The sequence below is a fragment of the Poecilia reticulata genome, linkage group LG19 (assembly GCF_000633615.1).
Source record: "Poecilia reticulata strain Guanapo linkage group LG19, Guppy_female_1.0+MT, whole genome shotgun sequence".
NCBI lineage: Eukaryota > Metazoa > Chordata > Actinopteri > Cyprinodontiformes > Poeciliidae > Poecilia > Poecilia reticulata.
This window is the reverse complement of record NC_024349.1, coordinates 12,244,855-12,255,951: the sequence shown is the minus strand read 5'-3', so window position 1 is coordinate 12,255,951 and position 11,097 is coordinate 12,244,855. Positions and strand designations below refer to the sequence as shown.

At 38.5% G+C, this 11,097-nt stretch overlaps 1 protein-coding gene across 3 annotated transcripts in view; it reads left to right on the top strand.

Annotated features, from left to right (window-relative positions):
- The first annotated feature begins 5,956 nt into the window (after positions 1 to 5,956).
- The window catches only part of six3b (SIX homeobox 3b), a 17,835-nt gene continuing 12,694 nt past the window's right edge, over positions 5,957 to 11,097 (top strand). Inside the window, exons 1-3 of one of the 3 annotated variants that reach the window (XM_017310626.1) lie at positions 5,957 to 6,485; positions 6,591 to 7,297; positions 7,638 to 8,814. In XM_017310626.1, coding sequence (XP_017166115.1) covers positions 6,603 to 7,297; positions 7,638 to 7,776 — 834 coding nt within the window. In that variant the 5' untranslated portion in view covers positions 5,957 to 6,485; positions 6,591 to 6,602 and the 3' untranslated portion in view covers positions 7,777 to 8,814. The other 2 variants (XM_017310625.1, XM_017310624.1) reach the window with 2 other exon arrangements.

The window sequence follows — 11,097 nt, the reverse complement described above, 5'->3', positions numbered from 1 at the left end:
GCTTTTAAAACCATGAATAGTGGTTTTATTGCTTTTCTAACTTCTTCAGCAGTTGGCTGCGCTGCCATGCTAATGCTAACTTTTATGTTGCCAAGGTATTTTTATGTCTGAAGAAACCCATATGGAATAAAACCCAGTAAATTTATCATAAACATTTTTTCAATCCATTGAGAGCTGAATATATTTTCTTTTACCACTTTGCTAGCTTCTTTAGGAGTTGGCTGTGCTGCAGCACTACTACTAACTTTTTTTATGCTATGCTAATTTTATTTTATCTTGCCAAAATTGGTACTTCACAAAAATCTGTAAATCAGAGCTGAATAATCCCAAAGCTTTAGTTGAGAAATGTTTAATTTCCCACATTTCCGACTTTCCTCTAGCTGTGCTGCAAAGTGCCCACAAAGATTCATTTAGCTGTGATATTATTGTAATGTTCATACAAACCAATATTCAAAATATTTATAATTATAGTAATAAGAAAATTTGAAGCAATGATTCATAAAAAATTTTTAAAAGCTGCTTTTCTAGCTTCTGGAACCAGCTAGCTGTACTCCTGTCGTAGAACTAACTTATGCCAGAATGTGTTTTAACAAATGTTAAATTTTATTTTTTGACTTTTCTGTATTTTTCTTTCTGGCGTTATAACTTGTACTTCAGATTTTGTGTAATTATTTCAGCACGTCTTGCATTAAAGCTTCAGACAAAGAAGAACTGCAGATTTAGAAAACTAACATTCAGCTCTCCATTGGAGTGAACGAATAAGCTGCACATATGTTTAAATGCAGAAAGTTTCTTTTCTTTATATTTTTCCTGCTGTTTTTTATTTGGAAAGAATTTCTCCGTGACCTTTCACCTGCACCATTTATGAAATTTCATCCGCCTCAGACTGTGACTTTACCTACAACCTGATTCATATTCTCCTCTTTTGGCTTTTATATATTCACATTATTACATTTTCTATAGCTATTGTACTTGCAGCCTTCTTCCCACTAAAGATATTCAGTCCAATTGGTTTTTCATTTCAATATCTCCTGACCCGGCTGACCCCGACAAGCTGAACAACTTGCGCCAGCCGAGTAACCCAAATTCCTTTATGAGCTGGCAAAAAGATGCAAATGGTGTTTTTCTGTCTCCTCGTTCTTTCCATTTATCTCCTTTCCCTTCGCTCGTCCATTCCCGCCCACTCGAGTCTTTTCACTGTAAAACCTTTTGCACTGGCGACTTTAACCTTGCGTGAGAGGAGCTGGGAATGCATAATTCCGCTGAGGTGTCTGTCGTGTTTTGTGAATTTCAGAACGTAACTCGCCAAATGAGATGCTAACGTCGAGCACTTTGTGGAATCTAATTCCGTGGCGACGCTCCGCCGGTGTCTGTGTGTCCGAGCATATGATTTTTGAGTGGAGTAATTTAGCAGATGAGCAACCGGCCATTGTTAGAGGGATAATCTGGCTCTTGCTGCTCAGATAGGTTAACATCCAGCAGATTAGAGCAGATTACCCCCAACCACACCAGACACGGCAGGAGTCTGCTCCCTCCCCCACGTCGCTCTCTGTCCCTCCACCAAATCACTCTCACCACTCATTCATTTTGTTTATTTAGACACTTTTGCTTCCATTCTGCTTCTAAGATAAATTTTTATTTTATTTTGGCGAAATCTCTTGTGAAATCACCAGTTCGTAATTAACTACAGTTGATTAGATTAACAAAGTTTTGAGAGTTCACAGCTCCAAGTTATTTTTTGAAGAGTATTTGTCACTTTARYTCATCCTAGTTTTGTGCTGGACATTTTGCAACATCTTGACACAGTTTGTCCTTTTCTTAAAGCATGAATAGGTTGCAGTCTGAGTTGTTTGTGTTTGTATATTTGGTGAATTAATCACACTCTGGTCAATATGAACTTAAAATCTTACCACAATATTTTATGGTATTTTTGTGATAATAAAATAACGATAAGACATATTTATTTCTTCGTTTTGTAGGTAACTGTATGAGACACAAATGCTGCTCTTGAAAAATACTCTCACTTCTAAAATGATTTGTTAGGGAATCAGTTACGTGAAGAAATGTAATTTGTATCAGGATTTTCAAATTTATTTGTATTTATTGATGCTTTCATTGAACAAACAATGGAGAAATTAGTAAAACTTGACACTAGAGACAGTTCTGAGTGGTTTTAGACTTTATTATTTGAGATTTATTGTGACAACAATAAATCTAAATTCTTATCATGATACAAAACTTATCACGATAAATGATAAACGTGATAAACGTACGATAACGTACAATAACGTACGATAACTGGTTTCTTACTGGTTAACATGTTAACCTTTGAGACGATTTCAGCTCTGACGGTAATTTATCCCAATGAGGTAATTTATCTTTTTCCTCTTCTCCTTTACGACTTCATTTCCTCCAACATGGCCACCAGCAAGATGTTGATCTTTTAGATATGCGCTGCCTCAGAAAAACCAGGCAGCCAGCTGTTTATTCCTCTGTTTGTTTCACCCGGCCGATTAATTAAAAGCCCCGTTTTGAGTGGAGAGGTGTCACTAGCAAAACACGGGATAATTATGTTATTGGAGCCTTTACATCAGTCCCAGCTGCTCCATATTCTTAAATCAGTGGCACATCTGAGTGATTATTAGTCAAATTATGTGATTATTGTGTTTCGTGCCGCCCATCTGGTTACATATTTGTGAACATCTGCGTGTCGCAGACCTGGCGAGGTGTTTGTGGCCTCTCGGGTTGTAAACGAGGACCCTGGCGGTAAAACGGCGGGATTAGCTTGGGATGGGGTATTGAGTTACAAACCAATCAGGCGCTGGGATTAGTCACTCAGGTACAGTTACTTGAGTACCTGTCATCYTCGGCTCTCTTTGACAAAAGGTCAGGACGCGGTCAGACGTTGACCACACACACTGCGGCGTCCCTCGGCCTTCCTAGAGCTCAGAGCGTCAGCTCCGTCCGTCCATCCATCTTTAATTTCCACCTCCAAAAATGCTCACCCTGCCTCTCCTTTACTCGGGCGCCATTGTCCGCCAGATTCTCCTGCAGCCGTGCAAGAACCCAGAAGCACAACAAAGACTCAGGAAGTGATTAGAAGCTTAACGAGGAGGAGGCTTTCAGGAGGGAGTTAGTGTGTGGGACGGTGGTGGATGGTCTTTTCCAAGAGACTGGTAAAGGGGTTAAAGTTTCAGGGCTTAAGAGGTTGGTGTTAAGTTGTGGAGGTCAGCGGGGAGGTTAATTAGGAGCCGGGCTTTTGTTTACAAGGGATAAGGAGATTCACTTTGTCTCTCCTCCAGCCGTCCTGGAAGTGTCATCCACCCGGGTTCCCTCCTCCACCCCGGCGCTACATAAAGACGTGTCTGAATTAACGATAACCATTAAAACACCCCCACAGTCGCCACAACATGCACACCTTGAGTATGTTTGGCATCTCCTTTCTGCTTTCATGGCATGAATGTCCTTTCAGCCTAGAGGATCTCTGAGCAGTGTGGGTTTTCCCGGTTTTGAGGCTGCTGCACTAGTCAGAGATGCTTTTCTTCTTCTCTGAGGGAGGCAGACAGAGCGACGCGACATGAGTGCCAGTGAAGAAGAGTAACGCAAAGAGAACTGATCCACCGAGATTCTATAGGCGCAAAATCCAGCCGGTTTCTCTTAATTTATACTCTGGAGGAAAGCTGCAAAGAATATGTGGAAGTAATTCAATGTTCATACATCAGAAAGTGTCACGACTTCTCAAAAACTGACAAAAGGGAGATTTATTTATGTTTACATTGAGCTAGAGCTGCAACTGTCCGATTAATTCTACAGATTTTACATTTAACCACTTATTAGAGAAACAGTAAATGATGCAAATAAAGAAGTACTTCAAGAAAATAAACATTTTACTGCCTGAAATGCAGTATGACAGCATTCCTTTAGTGAATTTGAACCGGGTTAATACAAAAACTGCCACTTGAGGAGGAGTTTTATAAAAACAGCTCTGGAATAAAACAAAGAGCCCACTGCAGTGAACCACATTGAAAACCTCCTGGTTATTCCACCAAATACTGATTTCTGAACTCTTCCTAAGTTAAAACATTAGTATTGTTGTTTCTAAATGAATATGAACTTGTTTTCTTTGCATTATTTGAGATCTGAAAGCTCTGCATCCTTTTCATCATTTTGACCGTTTCTCATTTTCTGCAAATAATACTAAGCTCTTGCTTGGAATTTGGGAGACATGTTGTCAGTAGTTCATAGAATAAAAGAGCAATGTTCATTTTACTCAAACATAAACCTATAGAGTAAAATCAGAGACACCCATCATTTTAAGTGGTCTCTAATTTTTTTCCCATATATATGTATATATGTTGTACAGTTTGGCTTAATTGCTGACGATTTTCCATCAAATGTTTCGTTTTGAGTCTATTAACTCCAGTTAATGATTAATAATTTACTAAATTAGTTCACAGTTATTTCAATAATCGGTTAATTCTTGCACAAACTCTCTACACTTTCAGGATTYACAACCCTGTGATAAAGTACAGACACACAGACCTTATTGCCTCCAGAAATAGAAAAGAAAAATCACTTAATTACAATAAAAACTGTCAAATGCAACAAAAATGGGTAAAAAAAAACAACAACTGTGATTCATTGTGTTGATTCCTAGACCGGATAAAAGCAGATGGTTTTCATCGCAAATGATGATTTGCTGTAACAACCTCTGAAGGGAAAAGCCAAAAGAGAAGAAAAAGATCTAATAATAATTTACCTTTTTTAGTCTGCGATTGGTTACCATGGAGACCAAGTCATCACACTGTTTTTTTCCAGACAAACTCAGACACTTGAGTTCAGACTTGCCTTTAGTCATGTTTTTGAATTGAGGGAAGAAGCCGGAGTACCCGGTGAGAACCTCACCGACACGTCGGGAGAATCTGCAAACTCCACACAGAAACGAATGAATTGGAACCAGAGCAGCTTTTGTTTTGTTTCGTCTTGTTGTTGTAAATGTCACTTGTTCTAATTAATCCAGGGTGAAAAGGAAAAAAAAAAAAAAATGGCACACGCCAACTCAATCCACTAAAGAGGCGCATCTGTCTGGGGAGAAAATTGGCATTAACCCTTTAAGGTGGGGTGACCCCCTTTTTCACAGTGAATGCCAGTGTCTGTGTGGCTCAGATTTATTTTGTTTTGTTCACACAACAAACAGCGAGTTTACATTTACCTCATGTGACTTTTGAAGTCGACTTTTAATACATTATGAAAACGGTGTAGGGCGGGCGATGCCACATTATATTACACTAATGTCACCAGGCTGCATGTCCCTGATTCTAATCCCCAAATTGATGGATATTAGAGAATATTGAAGTGATTATAAAGTGATTAGAGTGATGGCTGAACACTTAGAGAAACATACGCTTTCAGGTCTGGGTGAGATTTCTGGTCACACCGATGGCAGCCGCCGTATTAATGATGCAAGCCGCTTACTGGAAGGCCTAGAAAGGTGATGAAATTTGGCCGATAGCAGCGATTTTAATTCACCTTATTGAAGGTTTTTGTGTGATAACTTTTTATTTTTCTCCTCTTGGTAATCATTAGTTTATTTAATCTCTAAGATGTTTTTCATTTTGTCATAGACATTTGAAAAGTTGACTTGTAAATTCTAGTTTTCGACCAGTCCGTCATCTAAAATCCTCTTGAAAGTTTTCAAAACGTCTGGAGTTTCTTCACAATACATTTTATTCACAACTGAATTTCTATATAAACACCACCAAGTGTTAAAAATATGCACTAGACCAGCGGTGTCAAACTCTGTTTCATTTTGGGCCCAATCAAAAATCTGAATGTTCTTAAAGAGCCGGTGGTGCCAGAATGTTTTGATAAAACCCATTTAACTGCTAAAATATTAATAAACAGGATTTTATGATTGTTTTTGTGTCTTTTCTTTAAAAAAGAAAAAGAACTGRGGAAAAAAAGCTGGGTGGCCAACTTTTAATTCAAATGAATTAAAAGTTGAGTGGAAGGAAAAAAGTGTAAAAAAAAAACATGCACAAACTAAGTATTACAGCAGTTTAATACTTTAGACTGCTACTGATGGTCTCTTTCCTTGGTGTCCTTTTCATTGGCTTTATCTAATGCATTAATTTTGAAAGAATCTGAATTTGCATTCTCATTTGCTGCAAGCCATGTGCATAAAAACAAAGAAATGAGCTTAAAAATGTGTTTAAGTTGGTTTCATCTCTCATCTGTTGAGTCGGTTTATCTGTGTGTGTTTTTGTTGTGCAGAAAAAGAAACCTTTGGTTCGATTTTTTTTATTATTTTTTATTATTTATTGAATTTTCGTAAGAAAAAGATGAGCGTTTCATCTTAAAGAGGCGTCGTGCCCCGCCTTTGCACGAGAACCGGGATAAATCCTCTGCGTTTGACTGACGGCGATCCCCCATCAACACCGGCCGTCCAATCAGAATCAGATCCAAGGTCCGTCCCTGACTCCCAGGTGAGCTAAATAGTCTCACTTCAGCAGATTTCTGCCAGTCTGTTCCAGGAAACCTCTTGGGTTTATCGTTTCTTTTTTTTTTCTTTTTTCTTTTTTTTTTTTTAGCGTCACACTAAAATGGTTTTCAGGTCTCCGCTTGATTTTCTATCAGCCTCCCGGCTCCTCCTGCCCCACTTTTCCGACGGGTCGCCTCACCTGCCCCGCTCCCGGTCCCCAGAGGACCCCCCGGCGGCCGCCCCTCCTCTCTCCCTCCCGGGACTCTGCTTCTCCGCCACGCAGATCGCCAGCGTGTGCGAGACCCTGGAGGAGACCGGGGACATCGAGCGGCTGGCCCGCTTCCTCTGGTCGCTGCCGGTCACCGCCGACGGCCGTGACTCCATCTCCGAGCACGAGTCGGTGCGGCGCGCGCGCGCCGTGGTGGCCTTCCACACGGGGAGCTTCCGCGAGCTGTACCGCATCCTGGAGACGCACCGCTTTACGCGCACCTCGCACGGGAAGCTGCAGGCCATGTGGCTGGAAGCTCACTACCGCGAGGCGGAGAAGCTGCGGGGCCGACCGCTGGGGCCCGTCGACAAGTACCGAGTCAGGAAGAAGTTCCCGTTACCGAGGACCATCTGGGACGGAGAGCAGAAGACGCACTGCTTCAAGGAGCGCACCCGCGGGCTGCTGAGAGAGTGGTACCTGCAGGATCCGTACCCGAACCCGGGGAAGAAACGGGAGCTGGCTCACGCCACCGGACTGACACCGACCCAGGTTGGAAACTGGTTTAAGAACAGGAGGCAGAGGGATCGCGCGGCGGCGGCTAAAAACAGGTTGGTGACTTTATTTCTAATTCTCTAAATAAACAATCCTATTACTATGAGTCACGCAAATATCTGCAAACCATTCAGAAATCACTGCGACTCTGAAGCAATCGTTTTTCACTCAAACTGGCCAAGGTGGTGCGTAAAGACGTTATTCGTGCGTAAAAACGCACGAATGAGAGTTACCGAGTTTATGGAGCAAAAGCTGCACTCATTACTGCTAAGGTTATATTTTCTTACTATACTTCATTTATAATGTGCATAAATATTTAAACTCGGTGAGTTTTATCCAGTTACATTTTATTTTCTCACTAATCTCTCTTTAATATGTTTTTTTTTCCCTCGTCAGGTTGCAGCATCACCGCGTCTGCACAGATGGTTCCCGTCCACCGAGCGGAGGAGACTGCAGTCCAGACGGCAGCGCGGAGCGGGCAGACGGGGAAACTTTCCTCTCAGTGACGGACAGTGACTCAGACTTGGATGTCTGAAACTTTTTTTTTTTTTTTTCTGAAAAAGGGACCTTTAGTGGACTGTGAGTGTGTATCGAGGGGTAACAGAGAGAGAAGGAGTTACAGGGCCTTGTAAAGGTATTCATGCCTCTTAAACTTTTCCCATTTGGCCACGTTGAAAACATAAACTAATACGTATTTTATTGAGATTTTAACTCCGCAGTGTTTTTTTTTTTGTTTGTTTGTTTTTTTGCGGTCTCTGACATATTTTCTCTATTTTTACCTTCATCTATCTTCTCACCAACTCTGATCAGCATCCATAGATGGAGCGCACCCCACAGCATGATGCTGCCTCTTATCTTCACACTAAGGGGATCATATTTTTTCAAGACGATTTGTAATGTGAGCTTTAAGCTGAACATTTATGCTCAAGTCATTTGTAAGAAATTTGCAAGCCATTTAAAAAAGTTTCTTGCTATACAAATACTCTCTGAGTAAAACACATTAAAGGCGTGTGGTTGTATTTTGGAGAGGTATGGATACTTTTAGAAGTCTCTGCTTTACGATCACTTTATGCCAGCCTGACCAGCAGAAGCACAGGTTGCGTTAATATTTTTCTGCTTCCTCTGTTTTCTGGCTGATGGTTGTTTCCAGGGAAAGAGCTCATGACCTTTGACCACTTTCTGTTCCAGCCACATCCAGTGATAATGGGTTCATCTGACAATCCAAATTAGAGCAGCACTGAGCAGAAAACCCCCCGCTGGTCTCCCGTCTGCAGCGGCTGGAACTTTTCGGACTGAAACCTCATTTGGTGTCGTTTTCCTGAATGAAACTAGTTTTTAGAGACAACCTGGACCGACTGCTGTACAATCAACTACTAATAACTAAATCCTACCTCCTTGTCTGCCTGTTTGTATTTTTAGTCATAATGCTGGTTTTCCTCTTTACCTCAGCTCTGTTTCAGGTTCTCTGTGCAGTTTGTGTGAAGCCATGCCACGGCCTACTCCATGTTCAATTTGATGCTGACAAAATGTTTTTAGTATTTTATATTAAAATTATTTAATTTTAAAAGGTCATTTGAATTCATTTGTTATGTGAAAAATGTCTAATGTTCTTTTTTTTWWAWRWRARMKMTKTTTWTWTKTKKWRAARMRMARAKAWWWTTTWWRAKRWGMRYATWTTWWMAYWTTYWMRRKKYWMMWYTTTTTTTTCAAAGTAAAAAACAAACAGAAATACTCAGAATATGAACCTGAAATCTATTACATTTAAAACAGTATTAAACAATCAAAATGAATCGCTCAGTTAATTATTGTAATTGTTTTTATTTACTTTTTTCCCGGCTTAATACACAAGTGCAAATTTTTGTTTATTCAAAACTGAAAATGCAGATGAAGTATTTAATGATGCACAACAATATGGTTTTGTAATATTTTTTATAAAATCATTGAGGAAAAACAAAAGAAACTCATGCAGTTGTAGGTCTTCTAAATTTTAAGTGTGTGATTTTATTGAATAATTGTTTAGTTTTAACATGAATTTAAATGATAACGACATATTTTCTGGAAAAGACAAAAAACAGAATAAAACATATAATCAATTAATAATTCTGAAATATGTAAAAGTTATATGGCGTTTACCTTGAAAAGGGAAGAATATTCCACAACTTTTGTTGTCTATGTTTTGTGACAGTTAAATTACCAGCAAATAATTAAAAAAAAATTCTATTCTGCTATTTTGAGCGTATAAAGAGAAGCAAAAAAAGGTCTACATTCATATTTTTTTTTTATTATTATTATTAAGTTTATTTATATTTGTGGGCCACATAAGAAGATAGAACTAAGTTGTTACTGTTGTGTGTGTGTGTGTGTGTGTGTGTGTGTGTGTGTGTGTGTGTGTGTGTGTGTGTGTGTGTGTGTGTGTGTGTGTGTGTGTGTGCGTGTGTGTGTGAGTGTGTGTGTGTATTTTTATTATTTCCAATCTGTTTTAAAAATCCTGTAAGAACACACTGCAGCGCCACCCAGTGGTAGGGGAAAATACCGAGCATCTTTGTTACACAAAAGATACTTCACGCTGAGTTACAATTTTTTTTAATTAAAATTTGAGTTTTCTCCGATTTGTACTTTTTTAGTACATAGCTTTGATTAACAGCACTTAGTAATAATGATATTAACAACAAAAGTAATAATTGCTATTATTACTAATATTATAATTACTTTCTATTTTTTATTTTATTGTATTTCTCACCAAAAGGTGAGATTTAAAAAGAAAACATGCAGTGCTGAATAGACGTCTGGATTTCATCTTAATGTCCGAGGAGCACTTGAACTCAGCATTCGTTGACGTCACAGAACGGTTGCGTCACCCTGTCTGCAATACAACCTTGCAGCCAGCAGGTGGCGCMTGTGACCGCGCATTAGAGTGAAGATTGATGTTTTGAGGGAATAAATTGTGATTTTTATCAGACCCGTAGTTTCAAATTATATATTGATTTAATAACGAACTAAAATAAACAAATTACTGACACGTTTAGAAACCTGATAAGAACATAAAGATGAATATTTTACAGATGCTATTTTATGTATTTTAGGAGATGGCAATTTCCTAAAGATGGCAATTTTTCAGATTAGTTTATTTTTGCTTTTAATTCTCTGTTAAGATGTCATAATAATATAATTATGCATTTATCACAAATCTAAAATGCGCCTCATATGTTCAAACTTTGCATACCAAAAACTAACAATATCTTAATGTACATTTAATTTGTTTCAGTTTAAGAAATATAGACATTTTATTAAATACATTTGTATACAGGCTGTTATAAACATAGAGTATTTTATTGAACTAAGGCATTTGCATGGTCACGCACAACACGTAGTATTTTTCCTTCAATAAACCTTAACCATTAGAGTATAACTGGTGTAACTTGTGTGAATTAATGGTTTAGGTCAGCCAGTCCGATGTAGTTAATGCAGTAAAGCACAGGAAACGGGAAATAAGCGGTTTTAAGAGTTGACAACTTAAAATGATTAAAATTCAAAGTTGGCGTGTTATAGAAATATACATTAAACAGAACATGTATTATTACACTTATATTTGATCCTCTCCACATAGTCAGTTAGCTTGCATTAATGTTTCACGTACAAATGAAATAAATTAAAAACTAGATTATTACGTGTTACTCTATCTGCTATTAAGAAATATTTGATAATTTGGCACATTTAAGTTAAAAAAAAGTAAATATTTAAGGGACAAATCCTACGTCACTAGATAGATAGATAGATAGATAGATAGATAGATAGATAGATAGATAGATAGATAGATAGATAGATAGATAGATAGATAGATAGATAGATAGATAGA